General features: G+C 40.2%; 1 protein-coding gene across 2 annotated transcripts in view; it reads right to left on the reverse strand.

Moving 5' to 3' along the window:
* Positions 1-24,136, reverse strand: part of PCSK1 (proprotein convertase subtilisin/kexin type 1) — a 69,456-nt gene extending 45,320 nt beyond the window's left edge. Inside the window, exons 1-2 of one of the 2 annotated variants that reach the window (XM_075593322.1) lie at positions 11,456-11,550; positions 5,806-5,910 (exon numbers count right to left, since the gene is read on the reverse strand). Coding sequence is in view for 1 of the 2 variants with exons in the window: in XM_075593319.1 (XP_075449434.1) it covers positions 5,806-5,910; positions 23,634-23,816 (288 nt within the window). In the remaining variant the exon portion in view is untranslated. Of the gene's footprint in view, positions 1-5,805; positions 5,911-11,455; positions 11,551-23,633 lie in introns of those variants that run through there. The other variant, XM_075593319.1, reaches the window with a different exon arrangement.
* Between the last annotated feature and the right edge of the window lie 796 nt (positions 24,137-24,932).

The following is a 24,932-nucleotide window of genomic DNA, read 5'->3' on the forward strand; positions in this document are numbered from 1 at the left end:
GTCGCGCAAGTGTTTTCAAGGGGAGATTTTGCCGGAGCAATATGCCTATATTTATCCGGGATTCTGACCTGATTCCTGGCTACACTTTAGGGGTATCCAGCAGCTCTGTACCCCAACTAGTTAGGCACATTCTGACAACACTTTCTCCGGAAACTCCCCCTTGAAACTCATAACCTAGCAATCTTTGCTTGCTGGCACTCCTGGAAAGGTAAAAACACATCAATTCTTTATTGTCGCATAATTATTCACAATGCATATACAATCACTGGGCTCAAGAACTGACACTCCTGAACCCCAATACATGGATCAGAGGTAACCAAATGGGCTTAATCTTTATTAGTGAGCCTGGTTACCCCCTCACCATCACAATATTGGTATTTAAAGACCTTGTTTCTGGCTTAGTACTGGAGTACCCCAGATGACTTATCTTGGGAGACTTCATTGCCTGGGTCGATGAAAAACTCTTACAATTTGGTCAAGACCGCCTCTGCATGATGAGTGTCTTAGGCCTCATACAATGTATTTCCACTGCTACCCATAAAAGCGACCATACACTTGGTCTTGTTTTCCAGAACGGGTTAGAAGTCTCTGACTTAATGATGGACCCAGTTGTTTGGCCAGATTACAACTCCATTTGATTCTTATTAGCAGCCCCTCCAAATAGGCCTTCTTCCATGGAGATTACCAGGCCATTTAGGGATCTGACTCCCCAGGGCCTGATCACAAAACCTGGATCTTTCTGATTGCCTGTGAAATAATCCTTGTGCTCTTGTCCATTACTATAATATGGGGGTGACAGCTGCAATGGATACTTTTGCTCCTGTTCATTTGCGACCTCTTATCTCACACTACCACTCCCCATGGTTCAACAGTACCATTTGGGAATTGAAGAAGAGGGGTTGCAGGCTTAAACAATGCTAGTGGAGGGGTTGCAGGCTTAAACAGGCCTAGTGGAGGGCTCGCATGTTGGAAGACAAGCTTAAACTGATCCACCATTTTGCAAAATACCAGTTCACAATCACCCAGAAGTCAGAGTTCCTGTCACGAGAGATTGTGGCAGTGCAAAATAGAACAGCTCGGCTCTTCCTCAATAGGGAGAGGTTTTGCAGGCCAGCATGTCTGCAATCTGATGTAGCCTTCTTCACATCATGTTGTGATGAGTTTTCTTTCTCTTCTCTCATACAGTATCCATCATTCAGGCCAGATGCTCTCTAATGAGTGTGTGTGTGTGTGTTTCAGGCATGTGAATATGGGTTCTCTGGCTTCATGGACTAGTTTTGACCATCTGGATGTGGAAGACATGATGCTATGAGGCTTCGGCACTGTCAGCGCTCCACTGAAGCTCCTATGATCATGTTGTTCCCTGACATCCATCATGACTTCCTCCCACACTGAAGCTACTGTGGCTATCTTGGTTACTGGTCTTGCCTATAAAAAAGCAGGGCTTCCTACAGGAAGTTGCCAGAGTATGGTTTCTGTTTGGTCCTGTTCGACTCCTGCATTCTTGTTTGGCTAGACCTAGCTTAGATCTCAGCCCCTGACCTTGCACCTCAACTGCCTGCCTCGACCACTACCTGTGACCCCAACCTTGCACCTCAGCCACCTGCGTTGACCAGTTCCTGTAACCCTGACCTTGCACTTCTGCTGCCTGCCTTGACCATTGCCTATCACCCCAATCTTGCTCCTTTGCCACCTACCTTGATTTTAGCCTGTGACCCTGACTATTCTATTCTCAATTCAGGACTCTATCTCACGGTTCAGGTTCGTGATTTTATATTATACCTCGGCCTTGCAGGTCGCTTCCTGTCTAAAAATGAGCATTGTTACAGATGCAAACTATCCAGGGGTTGCGCCCCACTACCTGTGATTTGGATCCAGGCCCAGCACACTTTCCTATAGGCTGTGTTGATATAATCAGTCAAGTATTTACCAATATAGTCCAGTGCTCTTTGCAGATGGACATCTTTCCATAACCACTGAATGAAGCAGTTGTCAGACCTCGTCTAAAAAAGTCTTCAATAGACTAGGGCGACATGGCTAATTTCACATGTATCAAGCCTTCCTTTGTTAGGGAAAATTATTGAAAAAGTGGTTGAAACCCACCTTTCAGCCCATTATATTTATGACCCATTCCAGTCAGAATTCCAAAGAAGCACAGTACTGAAACAGCTCTGGTTTGAGTGCTTAATGATCTTCTCGTAGCTAGAGACAGGGGTTGACTGTCCAATCTTAGTGCTCCGTGACCTCTCGGCATCATTTGATACCATGAACTGTGGGATTTTAATGTAGTGCCTGAAAAATGTAAGTGGCACAGCTCTCAGCTGGTTCAAATCTTTTCTCAACAGCAGGTGACAGAGAGAATCTTCAGGAGACTACTTTTCTGAACCAATGACCCTGTCGAGGAGTGCCACAGGGCTCTATCTTATCTCCCTTATTTGCAGTGTACATGCTACCACTGGGTGACATTATCAGATGATATGGCCTAGGCTTCCACAGCTATGCAGTTGATACTTAACTATACTTCTCCTTTGCAACTAGTACAAGCATTCATTATCAATCCTTAATGGATATCTATCTGTACTCCTTGATTGAATGAATGCCAGTTGGTTGAGGTTGAATCCTGATAAGACAGAGGTGCTTGTGGTGGGCTTTTACTGTCTTATAAAAACAAGACTGCAGCTAGGTAAACCAACTGGCATTAAGTTTGGGGGGTCCTTATCTGCTAAACTATGACTTTGTAAGTAATCTTGGTGTTGTCCTTGATTGTGGCTTGACCATAATCAAATCTTCATTCTTCTACCAGAGGAGCATAACCAGGATTAGGCCTTGATTATCCCAGAGTATCTCCCTATGCTGGTTCATGCCTTTGTGTCCTCAGGCCTGGACTACTGCAGAGCATTTTGCCTTGGACTTCTGCAAACAGAGCTGCCCCACATGCAACTGGTACTGAATGCTGTGGCTACGTTGTTTTCTAATAAGATCTGTTTTTGCTACATGACACCTGTTCTCCATTCTCTGCACTGGCTGCTTGTAAACTGGCAAATCTGTTTCAAAATTGGCATGCTGACATTCAAAGCCCTACATAATCAGGGTCCCAGCTACCTTAAAGAGCTCCTGCTTCCCTACAATCCCAGTCTCTCACTTGCATCCTAATAGTTCCCAGAATCTCACTGACTCCCTCGGCTTTTAGTAATGCTGCTCTTACTCTTTGAAACTCTCTGCCCCGTAAAGTTCGTGAGGCATCCCTCGAAATCTTTACAAACAGACTCATGACTCTTTTCCCAGGCATTTGATGAGTAAACCACAAGCTATCAAACATTCAATAATCACAATATCATTCCATCCTATATTCTGTTCATCCTATATTTTTATCTTGTGCTTGGTTTCTTTTATAGCTTTAAATATTTTCTTTTTTGTAACTCTTAGCTTTAAATGTATGAGAACCTTTGAGTCCTATTGGGGAAAAAGCACTATATAAATAGAGTTATTATTATTATTATTATTACTATTTCATCACTGAATCTAAACTCATCATTGACCATTTCAATGCTATGCAATGTAGCTTTCCCTAAACCCTTTTTGTCTTCCTTAGATCACTTCCTGCCCTTTTATGGACATAAACTGCTAAAATAGACGTAAACTGTACTTCTAACTACCATATTATATTCAAACCCAATGCTATTATTTGTTGGTTGTTTTTTACAGGCGTGCTGTTTTGAATATTCTCTCTTTTGATGTAATCTCTTTTGAAATGTGCTGCCATTGAACAACTGCTGATGTTTTCAGAACTGAGTCAATTCTGCATGGGATTTCAGATCTGTTTTGTAGAGCTCTACCTAGTAATTATATAATTCAGTTTCTCACTGCAAAAGAACTTGTTTGTGTTGAAATGAACATGACATCCAATTCGGAGGGGAGTCACTTATTTGTATTGTTCTTTTCATCAAACAAAATGATCACAGTTTTTAAAAATAAGGATGTCACCAGTGCCCTAATTAAAATGGTCCCCTAATGTAAATATTGTTATACGGAAGATACAGACATATTTCTTAAGAGAACAAATGCGATGACAGTCGCATAAGATGTATAACCATATAATGACACATAAAATGTATTTGTAAAATGATAGCTTTCTACAATGCAGAACATGTTTGACATTACTTTCTTTTATGTTTTTTTTCCAGACTAGAACAATAGGATAAATATTGTGTAAAATGATCTGATGCTCTCCCATATCAGTCTCTGTCAGAGGCCCCCATAAATCCTATTATGTGTGTAGCTGGGTCACCCTCTTACCTCCGGGCTGCGGGAGAGGGACAACTACCGGTGCAAGGAGGTTGCGGCGGTGTGCGGGTGCTGCAGGAGGGGCGACCTGGTCGCCGGGAACTCTGAGGTGGGACGTCGATAGGGCACCACCATTTTGGATATCCGTGCATGCGCACGGAAGGCTCGCGCATGTGTAGAGCAATTAGAGTGGCGGCCAGGACTCCAAATGACTCCACAAGGGACTACAAGTCCCATGAGCCTTAGGGACAGAGGCAGGGACCTGGAATTAGATACATTTGACACGCTCAGCGGGACCACGCCAGTCGGAGCCAGGACAGAGAAGGGGAAGGTAGGGTCTGAGTGTCAATGGCACTCAGACTAGGCCAGAGTACCTCCTTTAGGTCCCAGATAGGCCCCACTCAAGTGAGCTTGTGGTTGCTTCAGGGAAGGCCCTAGATAGGGACGCTTCCCAATAACTGAGTAGTGTCAGGGACACAGAGGAAGACGCCGTGCGGTGATTGCGCACTGTGGTCTGGGAACAGACCACTTTTGCATACAGAGACTCTCAAAGGTAGGTCCCTCCTACTGGAGCTCATCCCACGGGGAGGCGTACGCCTTCGCGATCAAGTGGATCTCTGCTTCTAAGTCGGCCGCACCGGGTAATGGAGTACCTCAACTAAGTGCACCAACATCCAAGGGATAGTGCTATCCTACACTTTGAGTGGGCCTTGACATTGGGAAAAGGACATCAGGGGATTGGTGCCTGGCACCCAATTTACTTTGGGGACTCTCACTGGTGGTATCAGGTTGGGGCCTATTATACTGTGTGGTACAGGGTACTGTTATTAGTGTGTGTGTGTATTACTGGTATTTTTCCTGGGATGGGCTTATCCTGCTACGCAAGGATCCCTTTCAGGTGGAGGCACTGCACCGAGACGGTCACACAGGCTCCAATGGCGGAGGCTGAGGCCTTCTGTGAGCCAACAGGTAACGGCAGTACCGGTAGCCCCTTTAGTTGTGGGGGAACCAGGGCTACATATTTTCTAGCTAAATTCTTTGCTAAAAACTTGAAAGTGGAGAGGTTAAAGCGCTTTGGTCTAGCAGAATTCTGCAAGACTCGTAATTCATTCCCTCTGTGTATCTTAACTCCTTTGATTTATCAGCTTCTGATAACCAACATTAAATTACATACAATGAGAGCTAAAGCCTTGTCCATTCTTTATTCTACTATTTTACAAAAGGCTGCATGTACCTACACATATGTTACTAAGAAACACAAATTCTAGCTGTTAAAAGCTTTTTATAGATTTTTCCATGTGGAAGGGGGAGGGGTAAAGGGGTGTATCTAACAGGGCAAAGTTGAGCATCAATATTCAGACCCAATTTTACATTCCTTAAACTCATTCTACAGTATATCTCAACTCTAATCTCAGTTGTTCTTGTCTGTACCATTCTATCTCATATCTAATATGTATAGCTAATGTGTATTATGTTGTGATGACCAAATGTTTGAAATGTTCAAAAAGACAAGATACTTACTCGATCATCATCAGATAGCCTTTTCGTAATCCGTATTGCACTTCTACGAGATCTTCTAGGATGAGCTTTATGTCTTAATAGGTAGTGATTTTCAAGTGATCCAATCTACGAGAGAATATGTTTAACACATTAAAATTAATAAATACATTCTTTTTTCTGGTGGTAAGGGAAAAGCAAGTGCAATACAGAGATCATGGATTCAATTTTTTGTAATGTACGTAGACATACATAGTGGTATCATATTAATAAAGTATTTTACAGAAATGTTTAACCCATGCTCGTCAAATTCTTAAATCCACATGTAAATCTTGGGCCCCATCATCAGAGAGGCGGTAGCAAAAAAGAAAGTAGCCTACGGGATAAATGACTGGCATAGTCACTATAATCTCTTCTCTCTCGGTCTCTCTCCCCTCCTTCTCTCTCTCCACATCTCTAACTCTCACATCTCTCTCTCTCCCCTCACTTCTCTCTCTCTTGACCACACAACTAACTCTCTCCCTGCCAAACAACTCCCTCCCATTCAAGCCAAACAACTCCCTTCCTCCCACCTGGCCAAAACAACTCTCTCCTCCTGGCAAAAAACGACATCTTTTCCCATCAACCTCTGGGTCACATAAGAAAGCTTCTTGTGTTGTATGCGGCCTGCAGACAGCGTGTTTGACAGGCCTGGTTTAAACCATCAGATCAACTGATAAAAACCCTGAGATGTATGGTGCAGCTTGAAATTGCTATTTGTGGTGGATTCCAAAAATATATGTCTTAAATAACAGTTCTGCCTTTCTTTTTTTTTTTTTGTTAAAGATCTCTGACATCTTTCTGAGATTTCCTGCCAACAAACAGCCATAGGAGAGTCTGCTCTTACTAAAATAGTTCATTACTAGATGGAGTCTGCAACATAAGTGATATGGGATACGGATTATCATTACAGTTTTATTCACAGTCCTACCATTACCTTTGCACTTCCATTATGTTTTACATAGAAGCATGGAAATTGACAGAAGTACCAGTTGGCCTAAATAATCCCAATTTCCATATGCTGTGAACATTTTTCTTTCTAGGGGTCATTTCCACAAAGTTTTTAATGCAAAATGCTGCTTTAAATCTTAGGTGTTTGGTAGATGTCAATAACTTGTACTGTATAAAGTGTCTACTTAACTAACAGCCAACTCATAACCTCCTTCCCCTACTTATATTTAGTCAGCAATGATTTTCTCCCAGATTATCAGTGCCGGTATGGTTAGACATACTAGGGTAAGGGTTAGACAGAACAAGTCCCTGTTTATCTGGCTGCTTGTGAAATAATGTTGAATAAGTCCCTGATTTACACAACTGCCTGTTAAACAGAGCTAAACAAGACCTATAATATACACAATTGAATATAAAATAAAAATGTATATTATGTGTTTGTATCCTAATAATCCTTGTGTAACACCTCATTCAGCCAAATATGGGAAACTCGGACAAAATTGGCAGCAAGCCAGAGAGCGGCACAACTTTAACAAAGTGCTGGGGCGCAAAACATGTTAGTGTAACTTTGCTCTTCCTATTCTGGCAATAAATCGCCTTTTATTCACCCTCTTGCACTGTCTAAGTTCATGGTGCAGGCGCTCTGGTTTGCTGGTAATTTTTTTCTTGCTCCTTATCTACTACGCCTGGCACATGGTATTCACACCCCACAGGTGAAAACAAGTGGAGATTTTCCTTATCCTACATTGGACTACATCCAAAGGAGGTCTATCTTTATGTGAGTAAATCTTTATTCTATTATGATGAATTTTTCTGATTGCCGCATCATGGCTAAGAGGTAATATTTGCACTGGGATCGACATCATTTCTGCATACAGTACTCTATATAGAGTTAAAACCTTGTTAAGCGCTATCCTCCATATACTCACAAGGAGTTTTCTGTCATATGGACACTGGTTTAAGGGTGTAACTCTTTAACTCATATTGTTATTGGAAAGAAAATGAACTACTGGCAACTAATTTCTTTCAATTGTGTTTCCCGTTCCCCCAAAATAGAGCCCCAGTTCTCACTATCATAGGGAAACTCTCTCTCTTATTTTTTAATATGGGAAACTCAGCTGGGTCATATCTTGCCATATTCTATTATCTTAGAGGTCCTGAATTCTGTGTGCTAGGGGTGAAACTTTCTTCAGCTCTCATCTCAGATTAAACTCTGTACAAGTTATTCTATTTTTTGCTTCAGTGTCTCCATCCGAGCATTGTTGGGGTGAAAGCAACAGGATTTACTCCAAGAAATAATTAGTGTGTGTACCTGCCACACGGTTGCAGCTTACAAATACTGTATACTTTAGACCCTTTAACCAAGAAAAAGGGAAAGCAAAACTTTCAAGATTTCTTTATATTGACTGTGGTAGAGAGTAATGACAGGAAAATAATGAAACATGGATAAAAATATTGGCAAATAATCAGGTACATATGCATGCACATATATATTTCCTTCCCATTTACACAACACTAAAAAGGAATATCTTAACAATCCCCGTCCCACAGTCTTGAGGGAGATGTTCCAATAGTTGGTGACATAGCATTGGATCTCCAAAGAAACTATTAGGCTTTACCTAGGCCTTTCCAGTGACGCAGAGCCTTGCCTAAGGCTTCCAGAATATGTGCCGCTAACTAACTGAACAAATGAAGCAGGGTGGTTTTACACTGGTACTCCTGCTCCTTGAGCACCATAGGGATGGTGGATCAGGAACCCAGGCTGTTGTTGTTCGTTGGGGGCTCTTCTTAGTCCCCTTATATTGCTAGCATTGTTTTTTGTCATTAGGTATTTACACAGTCTCTGTGTCTTTAGGCGCAGTCTTGTGTTTGCTAGTTCTGAGAAATTAACTGTCAGGTAAAATGTAATGTAGATTCTCTTTACTTGTCTTAACCTATCCAACCCTGGGTAGATTAGACCTAGCAGGCTTTGCTTAGGTTTCTGGAGGTGGTCTAGTAGTCAACTCCTTACAAGGAGATATCTTATCGGATCGGCAGCAGCTACAAGTTTTAGGCTGATTTCCTTGGTTATCGTCACTGTTAGAGTTCGTTCAGATCTCTCTTATGACTTGAATAGGTTCCCATGTTTTTTTCACAAGGAAACCAGGGGACAAGAGAAATAAAGTATAGGATTGTTCTGCTTTTCTAATGATGTAAAGTCCCAATTAAGAGACACTGGGGCCTATGTATAAAGAATAATTAAAAGCAGCTTTATTGTAAAAGTAACACATAGAAGAGTAACTATTTCATGCTCCTCAATGTACAAAAACGAGTTTAATGTGCTGTTAGGCACGTCCATCAACCCTTTATTCATTAAGAAAAAAAAAACACCAGTGAAAGTGCCCACCCTTAGCATTACTCTCGTGGCTGAGGGGTAAATCAATCCAATCCACGATAAGAACAGCAAATGATATGTTAACAAAAATAAATTAAGTCTTAAAAAATAAATACTTAAAACTATTAAAGACTGTCAACAGATACAGCAAACAGCCCTCAAAGTTTTCGGTTAAAATGCCAGTTATTGTCTTGTAATATCGTAACATGTACATGTTAAGAAAATACTCTAAACACTATTGAAAATAATTAAACTTCACAGCTTGTGCTTACATTTTACAGGCTCTTCATGTAAAATGCATTAAAAAAACTGTACTTAAAGTGCTTGTGCTAAAAATAGTCTTTGTAATTAGTGTTTCTAAAAATAGAATTAATGACCTAACATAGCAATTTAGACTAAAAGAGTCTCAATTTTCAATACCGATTTAGCAAACAAATAGGGGGAAAATAAATAATTCACATAGGAGTCTATGCACTAAATCAATTTTGTAGTGAAATCGGTGCAAATTGCATAATTTTTCTGTTGTCTCTTCACGTTCATTTATTAAGTACAGTATATTGTTACCCTGTTTGTACCATGTGCGTTTACATGTTCTGGGGGTAATTTTAACAGGAGGCATAGATTATAATGAGATGTATCAAATTCTGCATCTCTGTGCGTCACGTTTTCTTTTTTCAATTGCATAAAAAATCTACCAGGTTTGAGGTGGCGTTAACTTTCTTACTTAAAAATCTGCACCAGATGTAAGAAACTGGAGCAATAAGTTTGGAACATAAGACACAATTCTGGAGCAAAAAAGTGCCCAGTGCATCAAAACATTATAAGACCCCTATAACCTTATGCCTGCCACATTACACAGCTTTTCGGCATAGTCTGGGTTAAATGTGTCCAGTGTGTGTCAAAACAGGTTTTTATTTCTCTGCATTAATACGCAGGACCCTCAGAGTCATAGAGTGTCTCCTGTTGTATTGTTAATAAAATATATATTGCAACCATAAGTATTTCCAATATGTAGGGAAGAAGTTGTTTGCACGGCTAGTAACATTTCAGTTTATTAGTTGAGATTCACTTATTAAAGTGCAAATTAATTTCCCCTTTGATCATCTTAATTCAAAGGAGCGCTTGAAGTCAAGGATTTTTTTTCTTATCTGTCGACACTGATGTGTTAAATAATATAAAGCTGAACACCACTGAATATTTATTTTAGAAAAACTATCTTGTGTGTACTATATGGATATCTCATTAAAATAATTTGATCGCCCATTAATGCATTGAAGTAAAAGTTCCACAGTGTAGCTCCTGCTTACTCAACTTAAAGAAATTACCACCTTTAATTAAAATGTAATAACATTTAGCGCTTTAATGGGGGAACTGTTAGATGAGTATATTAGGAAACATTTCTAAATAATGCTATGTAACATCTAACACAAGGTTTAATTTGGTCCACGGCACCCCAGGTCTGAATCTCAGTAGCACCTCCAAATGTAACACCCCTTCCCTACCCCTATGGGAAACTGCAGGCGTTATGCGCTATGGTGCTACATGTTGGCTTAGGCTGAGGCCACGGTGTCGGCACTTCACGCACGCCTGCCTGGCGGCGCGTACAGCTGAAATCCCCGGTCTGAAGTGAGCTGCAGGGGGAAAGGCGGGAGCGTGGCAGGGGGCACAGCCACGACATCACCCGGCAGGTTCGCCCTCATTGGCTGAACTGCTGGGGGGCATGGCCAGCGATACGTGAGCACAGATTTCCTGTCTTCGCACAATGCAGAGGACAAGGTAGTTAGCGGGCCCAGCCCCATTGAGGGGTGTTCTTGTCCCATAGTGGGCGCTGCAGCAGGCAGTGGGGACCTAGCCTTACAAGGGGCTAAGCCTCCGCTAGAGGGAAGCCTGGGGTGAATGAGTGCAGCGCCTCCACCCGTGAGGATCCCAGCATTGTCGAATAGCTCCTCGCAGGTACCGGTATACCTATACTGCATACCCCAGAACTCACACTCACACAGTTATGTAATACTTCTTTACTGTGATCCCACAGAATGGCAAAGAGAATAATATGCAACACAGCAATAACAATAACACAGTAACAGTACAATAATATAGGTGCTTGTCTTTCCCCAATACTTAGGGTACCCTGGGCACCTGGAACCCTGTGTCCATCAGATCCTCCCTTGTCCTATCACTGAGGTGGGAGCCTGAATCCTATGGGTTACTGTTTAATTCTTATAGCCTCTATTTGCCTGGTTCCCTCTGCACTGTCTGGTCCTGGTCTCTGCTGGGCCCTGCTGTATGCACTGGTCCAGTGGGGCAACTTACTCTCTCTCTGCAATTCCCTCTCTCTTAGGGGTCCTGCATGGACTCTCTGTGCAGGATGGGCCTGTACACCCTCACTCCCACAGCTGCCTTTCCAACGGTCACCAACTGTCATTCCACTGGCTAAGCACAGTCACATGGTCCAGTGGAATGTAATTCTTAAAGGGGCTATGTCCTGTGCTGAAAGCAGACACAGGGGGTTACATATACACAGTTTAAATGGCATGAAATACCTCTGTCAGTACTGAGACAATCGAGGCGAACCTGTCTGTAGATGTCTTCTGAGACTCATACTTGGGTTCCCCTATTGAGTCATACGCTATTCTAATTGGTGGCCGAGTGACTCTTTGACTCCTCCGCACCTTGGCCGCCGTCCTGTTAGTTGACCCTGAGAGTTCTTCGGCGTCTTCTTGGTTGGAGAGGTTTCCATTGACTCGAGGCCCTGGCCCTCTCATAGAGTGAATGTCATTGTCACCCATTGGGGTGAATATCGGACTCTCAGGGTTTAGAGGCTGGGCAACAGCACCAGATGCAGTAGGCTGGGGGTCACTACGACCGGCAGTAGGCTCTTCTTCATCTTCCACTGGAATATCCGAGGAAGACTCATCGATTTGAGGAATGGGCAGTTGATGGTTCTTATGCCAAGCTTTTAACCGTCCGTCTGAGTCCATTATTCATTATACAGGAATCCCAGGCCGCTGGGAATCCACCTTGAAATGGCTATTTCACCATCGGTCAGCCAATTTGTGTTTACCTGGCACTCCCAAATTTCTCAGAAGAACCTTGTCTCCCAGGCGAAGCTCCTGGTAGTGTACCCTGCAGTCGTACCACCTTTTATTATTCTCATTCAGTTTGGCTCTGGTCCATTCAGATAACTGGTACTGCTGCGGCCGAGTTTATTCGAGCATTTGCCCGTTCTCGGCCGCAGCAGTAACCTGGCGCGCGCCGGAGGGTGCCGGGCGCGCGCCAAAGCAGCGGAAGAGCGCCCTCCGATCGGGGCGCTCTCCCTACCGCTGCCGGGTCCGCCGGGTCCCCCGGAACCCCCTGCCGCCATCCCGCGATCGCGGGACACCAGGGCTCCCTCGTGGAGCCCTGGACGTGCGTGCAGGGGGCGCTGACAACCGATGACGCGTGACCGCGCATCGGTGACGCGCGGCACGCCGAGGGAGTGGGGCTAGCAAGCCGGGGCATCCCCCGGCTTGCGGAACTAGCCCTGCTAGGATAAAGTGTGTCGGTAGTGTATGCTCTTTGGAGATTGTTTTTCAGTCTTTTTATGTACTGGTAGTGAGCCACACTGGGCACTCAGTAGAGATCCCCAGAAGGATGTCCACTGGTTGCCTGGCTTCTCTACTGAGCATCCTAAAGTATGGGGAGAAACCGGTGGACTCATGTTGGGTGCAGTTGTAGGTATGCACCAACCGTGCTTGCTCCAACTGACCTTTTTCATAGTAGGGTCCCCAACATGTTGAGCAGAGTCCGGTTGAACCGTTCCAGTAAGGTATCAGTAAGGTATCACCTTCAGTGTGGTATGGGGTGGTATGGGACTTCTCAATGTCAAGCAGCTTCAACAGCTCTTTTATAAGTTTCCTCTCTAAATCGCGCCCCTGATCTGAATGCATTCAGTTGGGCAATCCATAGTGGACAAAATATCTTTCCCACAGTACCTTAGTCACCGTTATAGCCTTCTGATCTTTAGTGGGGAAAGCCTGTGCATACCGAGTATAGTGGTCAGTTACCACCAGCACGTTCCCTACACCTCTGGAATCTGGCTCTACACACACTAGGTCCATGGGACCGAACTCTTCAGATTGGTCATTGGGGCTGCTCATGTAGGCAGTGTTTTCCTCTGGATGCACCATAAGCACCTTTGACAATGATACTCCACAGCCTCTCTCATTTTCGACCAGTAGAACCTGTCTCTTATGAGCCCAAAAGTTTTATCCACGCCCAAGTGTCCATGGTCATCATGTAGCGACCTCAGCACCATGTTTTGCAGCCTTCTGGGGAGCACTAGCTATCTCCTATCCAGATGACCATGGTAGGGGACCACTCGGTATAGCAACCCATTGTCCAGTTGGAATTTGTCCCATACCTTCATGAGATGGCCGACTGTATGGCCGGGAGCACACTTAATTATGGCAGGGTTGTTCTTCTAAAGAGAACAAAATAAGGTACAAACAAATAAAATTGATAGTATGTGAACAAACTCTTTTGCTGCTTAAAGACCTGCAGTATCTAAAACCGCAAAACACACTAAACTAAATAAACTGGTGTTCGTGGCGCAAAAAAGAATGTGAATATAAACAGTGCAATATAAACGTGCAATAAACCCAGTGAATACAAATAGACACTGATATCACATACTGCATCTCCATGGAACAGGGTCCTCTGAAGTGGTTCCTCCTTGAAAAACCTCATGTAGAAAAGAAAGCGCAGATGCATGCAATATGGTGCATTAACATTTTACTTTCATTGACAAACAACACACGGGGAAAAAGGGCAACTCGCAATTTCCCCGCTGGCCAAAACCATAGAGTTACTTCGGGCGCACTCCAACCCTACCTTGTTATATGTGTAACCGTGTGCATGGCTCCCCCATTCTGCGTCTCTCACTCGCGTCCATGGTTGCCTTGCATCCGCTTGTGTCAGCCACTCTGGTTCCTGGTTGAGTGGGTATGGTGGCCTCTGCAGTCCAAAATGCCCAACACATTTCGTCTGTGTATCGACTTCTTCTGGGGTTATGCCACATGTCTCTCTGCAGTCTACCTTTATAACCCTGCATCATTACAGCCTAAATACGCTCAGCTGTTTGATTCTAGCAATTGGTACAATAGCTGTTTGTGCTATGCCTGTTGATTTCTATTGCTGGTCTAAACTGTCAGAATGTTAATTTTAAACAGTCTCTCATTTGTTAGTACAGCGATACAAAGATATTACATTGATTGTTTTAGAATAGCTAATGTTACAGCGTTTTATACATTGGTGTTTAAAATAACAGCGCAATGTGATTCTTTGGACCCCAAGCCCAGCGTTATAAGGGGGTTGAGGTGTATATGTATATCTCATTCAAATAATTTGATCGCCCATTAATGTATCGAAATAAAATTTCCCCCGTGTATTTTCTGCGTACTCAACTTAAAGTGAAACCCTTTAATAAAATTGCAAAGTGCAATAACATTTTGTGAATTCATGGGAGAACTGTTAGATGAGGGACTGTGAGGAAACATTTTTAAATAATGCTATACTTCATGAACACTGTGACAACACCAAGGTAATTATTTCATAGTTGTTGTGTTGTAGTGTATATACGCGCATATATACTGTATCTATATATACTGTATATATTCTCTCTCTCTCTCTCTCTCTCTCTCTCTCTCTCTCTCTCTCTCTCTCTCTCTCTCTCTCTCTCTCTCTCTCTCACATCTATCTACTACTACCCTGAGATAGGGGATGCTGATAAATTATTCAGTAAGCTATCTCTTAACAAAGACAAGTGATATTGCTCTTGTATTACTCATTGCTGGTTACTCTGACGTCATGGAGACATTTCATGGAAAAGGGTACGCTTTTACACAATAGATATGTCATGATTGCTTTGACTCATGATGAAGACGAAAAAAACAGGTTGTCTAAATTATGCATTCTGCTTCTATTTAATGTTCATTAAAATATCAATCTTTCCTCACAAAAAAATGCAATATATAGATTGTTACGTATAATTAAAAAAAAATGCAATGTCATTATAAAGAGCCTATTGTATTTAAAAGAGTATGTAATGAACCATTTTACAATTATAATCATTTCCTTCCCATTTACACAATACTAAAAAGGAATATCTAAACGTCACAGTTACACAGTCCTGAGGGAGATCTTCCCAATTGTTGTGACGCAGTGTTGGAGCCCCATAGAAAATACTGTATATGGAGAAGGAAAATTACAAAAATAAGGCTTTAACTAGGCCTTTCCAGTGATGCAGAGTCTTGCCAACTAAGGCAATTTTGGAGCAGAATCAGTGCAATTGGCATAATTTTTGCGTTGCGTCTCTTCGCGTTAATGTATTAAGCACGTTACTCCATTCTTTGCCCCAAGTGCATTTGCATGTTTTTTGGGTAATGTCAACAGAAGGCATTCAGGCTGTGTTACATGACACATAGATTATAATGAGATGTATCAAATTCTGCATCTCTGTGCATCCCTTCAGCTCTTTTCAACTGCATTAAAAAAATCTACTAAGTTTGAGTTGACATTAACGGTCTTACTTAAAAATCTGCACCAGATGTAAGAAACTGGAGCAATAAGTTTGGAACATAAGACACAATTCTGGAGCAAAAAGTGTCCAGTGCATCAAAACATTATAAGACCCCTATAACCTTATGCGTGACGCATTACACAGCTTTTCGGCACAGCCTGGGTTAAAGAAGTGCATAGCCAATAAACCTACTCACATATGGCTATTTAAACCTTTTTAATCTCATCAGAGCGAGGTTGGTTGCTAGCTATGGAACGTGATGCTTGTACGTGGGTATACTGTAACCAGACATTAAAAAAGTTATAATGGGTAAAAAAAATTACAAAACCCCTCCACTGTATACTGAGGGTTTTCTGCACCTTTTTTTTTACCCACCATCATTATTTTTAATGTAAATGTATTAGTTGAAAGGCACTTATTAAAGTTCAAATTAATTTCAGTCCCTTGATCGTCTTAATTCAAAGGACCGCTTGAACTCTAGGGTTTTATAATCTGTCGACACTGCTGTGTTAAATCATATAACGCTGAACACCACTGAATTTTTTTTTTAGGAAAACTATCTTGTGTGTACTGTATGAATATCTCATTAAAATAATTTGATCGCCCAGTAATGCATCGTAAGAAAAGTTCCCCGTGTATCTCCTGCTTACTCAACTTAAAGTGCTGCCCTTTAAAAAAAAATAACATTTAGTGAATTAATGGGGGAACTGTTAAATGAGGAAACATTTCTAAATAATGCTATACTACATGAAAACTGTGGCAACACCACTGTAATTATTTCATAGTTGTTGTATTATACTGTATATATATATAAATACACATACATACATATACACACATGCGTATCTATCTATCTATCTATCTATCTATCTATCTATCTATCTATCTATCTATCTATCTATCTATCTATCTATCTATCTATCTATATACCCTTATCTTTCTTTTTACTACCCTGAGGCAGGGAATGCTGATAAATTATACAGTAAGCTATCTCTATACAAAGACAAGTGATATTGCTCTTGTATTACTCATTGCTGGTTACTCTGACGTCATGGAGACATTTAATGGAAAAGGGTACGCTTTTACACAATAGATATGTCATGATTGCTTTGACTCATGATGAAGAAGAAAAAAACAGGTTGTCTAAATGATGCATTTTGTATCTAGTTAAAGTTCATTCAAATATCAGTCTTTCCTCTCCAAAAATGCCAGATATAGATTTTTATAATTATAAAAATGCAATGTCATAATAAAACCCAAGTTGCATTATACAGAGAATGTAATGAACCATTTTACAATTAGATTTATTTATTTAATACAGGAGAGCTCAATCTTAGTCATCATGAGCAAGCCAGATTGTCAAGATTTCTCTAATTAACACACGCCTAACCAATTTGTTGAGTTTAGGTACTGTACGTATTGCACTAAAAAACGTGGGGGTTTGCTTGTCTCTAATTTATGTTTCAACTAATAAATGCAACCATTACCTATAGTGGTTTCCATGATTGTATGGGGCTAATCTAATGCATTGGAGACTATAGATCCATTACTGCTATCTCTAAGATGGCAGACAAAATGTGGGCTAATAATAGGTGTGAACTTTAATGAATTATGTAACAATTTACTGTGGGTTTTGTTAATTGAGGCAGGAGGGCAAAACTGTAGACACACTCCTAAACATGGCCCCTTTTTCATGGTGCAAATACCTTGATGTTGTTGGAGCGGTAAGTGGCGCACTGCATGAGAACGCAGGATTCAGTGCATTAAAAGCAGCTTCACAAATGCCAATCGGCAGCAGCATAATGTACTCCATAATTTTTAGACTGTTTTCTAGGATTTTGCTCTTTTTGCCACTTGTACATACTGTAGCCCCCATTACATTTTAGTATCCCTTGAAAACTAACCGTGTGCACCCTTGCAATTAAACATAATAGAATTAGGATTCATAACATTATTTGACTATTTAACTGACATATGCCAGTAAACACAGAAAACAGATGTTTTGTAACTCATTTGCTCTGTTAAACGTTGAAGGGTTATTTGGCAATGACTACATTTAAAATGTGTTGAAGTACTGACATAACATTTCTAGATATTAAATAAGATGTATGCATTAGACAATAGCCGGCTCTGCATTAAATTAATTAAGATGCTTCTTCATAAGATAGTTTGTAATACACATATAAATATTTATGGTACAATTTAATTTTTCTTATTACTGGTCAATGCATGGTCACATGACAAAACCGCAAACACAATCACCTCGCCATTCAATGTCACAACATAATAGCATTTATCCAGTGTTGACAAGATAACAAAAGGAGCATGCAATTCCAATGATTCAGGAGAACAAAAGAGAAATAGGATGTGGCAATGAAACATGTAAATAGCACAGGGAATAGAAAGAATACTTTCCTTCTTAGAACCCACCATTCAAGACACACTAATAGATTAAACGTGTGGGGGTCATGTGACATATATTCATGTTTGGATAATCAACATACAGCAAGATTAATTTGTAGGAGTGGATCACAGTTGGATCATGTGATCTGTTTAGGTTTTATTTACACATTTATATCAATTAAGCATATATATATATATATATATATATATATATATATATATATATATATATATGTATCATGTTTAGATCACGGCTGCTATTAATACCAACCTGCTGAAAACATGTTTAGTGAAATAGCACAAACATAGTTCAATCATTACTGAAAATCAAAGGTACAGTATGAAAGAAAAAATACAGCATGAAAGGAAAAGGTGATTTGTCTAATAGTAATATAGCTGACAAAAATTCACACGCTAAAAGAGTATTAAAAACTGATAATAAATATACAAAATATTGCATGTATTGATCATGCTGTGACTTTACTTTAGGACCATTCTGTCGTGGCTATTTGCATTTAGATGAGTGTTGGGATGTACAGTAGTCATCATTTTTACGATGAAACATAAGTACGAAAAATTGCAACATATCCTGGCTATGGATGTATTCAAGAGGTATATAACAGAGAAATAGCATGCAGAAAAAAACATTAATACAACAAATACAGGGCCTCATGCAGAGATCAGCACTATTTAGAATTGGAGAGGGGAATAAAATTTAGCTTTATTGGAGAGTTTTTTTCTCCATATGCAGAAAGGGCATAAAACTGCATTTGCAATCCTTTCTGCATATGGAGAGTTTCAACCAGCGCTATGAGCGCTGTTGAAACTAGTGGGAAAGAAATCGTTTTTTTTTTTTTTTCTCCACCGGCCGCGGAGCGCCAGCTTCATGGTGGAGAGGAAAAATGTTGAAAATCGCGCCATTTTTTTGGCGCGAACAGCCACTAGATGGCGTTCGCGGCTCTCTGCATACGGCCGTTTTAAACACTGGAGAGATTAGGATTTCTCCAGCCGCGCGGCGAGTTTCAAGAAAAAAAAAATGGCGCTTTTTTTAAAACTTGCCATTATCTGCCTTTCTCAAGGCAGAATTCGCCAAAACATGCCGCTTTCCCTGTTAGTGCTGCTCTCTGCATGAGGCCCACAGACTTTTTCATGAGACATTACTGTGATAGATACTGAGAAAGCAGTAATGAGCTTTAATGTAGCTCCAAATTATTTGTCTGTGTCTGTATTGTATTTGCTTACAGTATAATAATTTATGATTTGTTTTTCATGTAGTGAGCTCAACATAAAAAGTATAGCTGGAAATCAGTAATTATCTGCTGAAGATTCCCTTAGGAAAAGCAGACTGGATCAATATAGAAATACCACCTGCTGGTCCTTTTCCAGTTTTTTTTATTTATAACTTTTACAGATGCAGCGGCCATTATTGAAATACTTCGGAATACTCAGGTCATGGCGCGAGATTTCTTCCAATCATACAGCCTTAAGACGCGAGTGCAGGCAAGTGAAGAAAATTGCATTTTAGCGTTCTGGCTTTTAAACACCTGAAATTGACACAGTAGCACAGTACTGTACACATTACAATTCATTCATTTAATTGCATTTAATTGCACACAATCCATAAAATTCAAACAAAGCAACCGCGATAAACACGTGTGCCTGGGGCGATTGGCGGCGTTAATGCCGCATGGAGTACAACAGCGCACACGAAAACAGCGCCGTGATTTGTTCAAATAACGGCTGCTGCATCTGTATATATGGTGCACCTTTTTTAGTTAGATACATAATGTACATTTAGTTCACTTTTCATTATAATTTTGTTCCTATCTTTTAAAGTGAATTTGGGTTAGCCAGACATGGAATATATTTTCTAAGCACAGCAATTATTTCCTTTCCCCTAAGCGGGGTCATCATTATATTGCAGAGCAATGGCGTGATTAAAATAAGTTGCTAATTTTATGCTAAAATTCAAGTTGGCAGCAGAAACAGCTAATTTTTAAAATTTTCAAGCAATTAGATTTCAAAACAAGCTGCTACTAAGTGGGTTTTTAAAAACAAAAACATTCAAATATTTCAATAATTATAAAAAATAAATATTAAAAACTTATTTTTTGCAACTGAATGCTATAAATAGGGGTACCACTTCTGTATCACATAATTTTTGTGTTGGCAGCAGTGTCAGTCTTCGCTACTGTATACATTTATATTTGTATATACTATCTCTGTACCAGTACACAAGAAAACCAGTTTAAGTTGTGTTGTTAACTCTGGTATGTTAAGTTTATGTGTTGGGCATATAGTATACTAGGTTGGGCAGTAGACAGAACCAGATATGACCATGGGACCTTTTTTTCTACTCCTATAGTACCAATATAACAATATATTCCGTTACAGTGGGTTTATGATCATTCAGAAGCTTCAGACAACTAATAATAACAATAAAGAAGAATGGACAAATGTATGCTGTGTATCACCAGAAGAAACCGAAAAAAGAATGAATGGACTCAAAAGCAAAGACAAGTCTGCAACATCTCTACAAGGTGTCAAAAAAATAAAATGGCAGTGGACCAGACATATCATGAGAAGAAATAACCATTTTTGGCCATTGTCTCTGAATTCTAAGAGAGATTCCAAGAGAGGGCGACATTTTAACATTTGTTATAGCAACATGCAGAAAAGAGGCATATAACCACACTACCTGGAAGATAATTGGGGAGGCTTTCAGGCCTCAGATTGACAAGGATTGACAATGGCTAAAAAAACCAGCCTGCCTCTCTTTCTATCCCTGCCTTCCTTTCTTCCTACCTGCCTGCCTGCCTAACCCAGTTACCCACCAGTGTACCACCACCATTCTCCCTCTAAATATGATATGAGAGGGAGGTGGTATGCAATTTAATCAAAAGAAAAAATGTGGGGCAGGGTTTTTACAGCAAATTTAGACTTCATGGTGAAATTGCACAATTTAGCTGATTTTTTGTCCATTAAATTTCCTTGAAAATATTTGAAGGTTTTTTAAATGTATTAAAATGTCAATAAATAACCGGCAAAACTAATATAGGTACATTTGCACATCTCTAGTTATTCATGGCGCCCTCTCCAATCGACCTGTAATGCAGCTGACCCATTTATTTATTTATAAAATGTTTTACCAGGGAGTAATACATTGAGAGTTACCTCTTATTTTCAAGTATGTCCTGGGCACAGAGTTAAGATGACAAATAATACATGGTACAAAATAATACTAGCACCTGATTCTTTTTAACCCCATTGCACACGTTCACTAACACACAGTAATACAAATACATAGACACTGACATGCGCAAAAACACTGGTTCGCATAGTCTACTGCATATACAGTCATGTTCATGCATGCCATGGTATACACAGGCCTGCATATTCCCATTTAAACATGTAGAAAAATGTACAAAGACCAACCCGCACTTATACAGTACACTACAATATATTGGGGAAATAGTTATTCTGTGTCTTTATGGCTATAGATAGTACAACAACTAGGGATGAGCGGAAGTGTCAAAATCGTTTTCCCAGAATTTCCCAGGCTTTCCTTGCAAAATCTGTTCCGCTGAGTAAAATCCGTTGACTGATTGTTCCAGTTTGAATCCGTAGGGGTTAATACAAAACCGCCATTGGATACAATCTGGATGGATTTTTAAGAATCCAATCCACGGAATCCGCAATCCGTTGTCAGATTGTTAAAAATCCCAACACGGATTATTAACCCGGCATGTGAATTGTCAGTGATAAAAAAAAACTAAATCTGGAAAAGATGAATCACACTTTTCGAGACTGATCTGCAGAAATCCATGGACCAAAGAAACTGGCCTATCCAACGCGGATCCAAATCCGCAAAAAAAATCCACCCGTATTTAGCTGCAACTTTGGAATTAGACAATGAAAATAACACTTTAATGATTACATGAATCCAAGAAGTATGACAAGAAGTGAACAACTGTAGTAGAAAAGTACCAGTGTCTTATGCAAAACTAGAACTGAAAAACTGCACCAAATTGATCAGAGAAAAATAATGCAATTTGTATGCTGTCAACTGAAGATGGGATGTTTTAATTGGAAATCATTATGAGAGTTCTCAAAAGCATGAATATTGCCACAAGACTGTGATAAAATATTCACTATCATTATACTATTGTAATGTAACTCACTCTTAAGTGCATATTATTATGCAGGTGCTCCCATGTTGCCCCTTGCTGTTGCTATACTTATAGGCTTCACTATGAACTTGAAAAAATGTATGTACTGTACTGTATATATCTGTATGAAGCCAGGTATGTAACTATTTACCTAGGCAAACACATTCTTTATAAAGTTGTAAAACTTTTAAGCTTGCAGTAACCGATTTATTCCTTTTGAGAATTCTAAAAAGATGAATATTTATGTTTTGAAACATATCCATCTGCTTCTCTACTATAATGCAACAACTGTCCACTAAAGTTTTCTATGCATGGATGGCAATGAACTGCTGTGGGCTGTAGTTGTCACAGATGTGCCACAGAATACGATATGGTTCGCTGCATACATACTACAGTAGCTAGCACTGCCATATTGAATATGGAAAATAATATGCTCTAGTCACAGACACCAGAGATCACTGTTAATGATATTGACATATGCCTAGCTGTGTACAGGATCCAGGATCTGTAAGCACTCATATTGCTGCTTTATTCATGACAAGGAAAGTAAACAATCAGCATCTGAAAGTGTAATACCACCTGTCTGATTTTATAAATATATTTTAAACAATCTGAACTACTGTAAGAGGCCTCGTCATTTTTGACTGCAACAACCCCGAGTTCTGTACATATCCATGTTTACGTTTATGCCCCCAATTCCTACAAGAAATTCTCATCAGTAACTCCCTTGCTGGTGTCGAGTGTCGAGACAATCCTTAATGATAACACCACAGAACATGTCGGTGGGAACTACACTTTTAACACAAATACCCAGGCTATTCATGTGAATTATGAATAGAACAAATATGTTATATTAGAGGTTTTTTTCATAAGAATGTAAAATTGTGTCATTTGCAGGTTGGAAATGTTATTTATTAAACATAAATCTAATAAAATACACACAGTAGCAATGATATATTTGGGTTGCATTGTCAATCTTCCATAAAACACAGACACAGACAGGCAGACAGAGACACACACACACACACACACACACACACACACACACACACACACACACACACACACACACACACACACACACACACACACACACACACACACACACACACACACACACACACACACACACACACACACACACACACACACTAATCATCGTAATAAGATAACAGCAATCCAAATCTCCAAAGAAAACAGTTATCATGTCAGAGCACAGCTCTATGTACTGTTGTGAATGTTAAAGTATCTATTTATAAAAAGTAACCCATTTCCCAACGTCTGCTTTATTTATAATTATTATCCACAGCTCAGAAGCAGAAGCATTATTCATAAAGTTGTAGGCTAATTATAGACTTACCTGGCCGAGGAAATCGTAGCCCAGCTCTTCTGCTAGTTTTTGTGCTGCATCTGGACCCCCTAGGATCTCTGCTGCCCATTCATTCACATATTGCCTGTCTGTCCCAGCAGTGACAAATACTAAACAGCACGAGGAGAAGATAACTAAAGCAGTGCATTTGAAGGGCCAATATCTTCCCTCCATTTCAATACGTATCGGTGCAATAGCTATAGTATTTGAGCAATATTTAAGAAAGTGCTGGATGAATTAAAATCTGGATGCTTGGGTCTTTTTCCTTGTTGCTATGTGAACAGATAACAGGCACAGGAGACGGTTTCTCTTGTAGAGTCTACGCTGAATAGAGGCAAGAACCTTCCCCAGATTGAATGGAAATTAGTATCTACACGTCAAAACTACGTCAAGCACACTTACAGCGTCTTAAATCTATATGGCATTCCCGAGGGAGGAGAGATGCTAAAATAGGAAGCACGGATACACGCAGCTCCACTACCCTGAGAGATCAGTAGAAGTAATTAGATAAGGAGACGCCCACACTGAGGGGGAAAAAAAGGCAATATCATGCTCAAACAGCCTGGAGATCAGCTGTTACACCGCAAAGACTGTAAATAAAGTGCTATAGACTGTGGCAGTTTGTACTGCTATAGTAAACAGTGTGGTTTCACATTGATATTATTCGTGTTCTATCGACTGAATTTTTGCTCGGTGTTATTTATAGGATGATACTTATGATAAAATCGGAGATTTTTACGTTAATAGTCTCTCTAGAATCTCTTTTGCTGTTATTTTGTTTTATCCAGTTAATTTACAACTGCACGGAGTGTATTTTCATGGTTGTCACCAAATCTTTTTTTTTTATTTATGTTTTATTAACTTCTATATATACAGTACCCCATTCCCCTTGATGCCACTGATATATGCACTGTATATTGTGCGTTTAACTGTTTCAATATGGAAAAACAATAACAAACTTGAACAAGAAATATTATATAATACAACAGAAAATATATATTCAGCGTAAACAAGTCCATATATTCGTTGTATGTTTTCATATGCCTGATAAAATACAATCTTTGTAAATGAATGTATCATACAGAGTCAATGGATGCTGATTTTTTAGAGATTCTACAGCAGCTCGTTCTGTCGAAAACGACACGAACTTTGTGGTAAATGTAATGTATGTTTCCTGTGGTAAATGTAATGCATGTTTCCTGTGTTAAATGCATGTTTCCTGTGGTAAATGTAATGCATGTGTCCTGTGGTAAATGTAATGCATGTTTCCTATGGTAAATGCATGTTTCC

Source organism: Ascaphus truei, chromosome 1 (assembly GCF_040206685.1).
Source record: "Ascaphus truei isolate aAscTru1 chromosome 1, aAscTru1.hap1, whole genome shotgun sequence".
Lineage (NCBI taxonomy): Eukaryota > Metazoa > Chordata > Amphibia > Anura > Ascaphidae > Ascaphus > Ascaphus truei.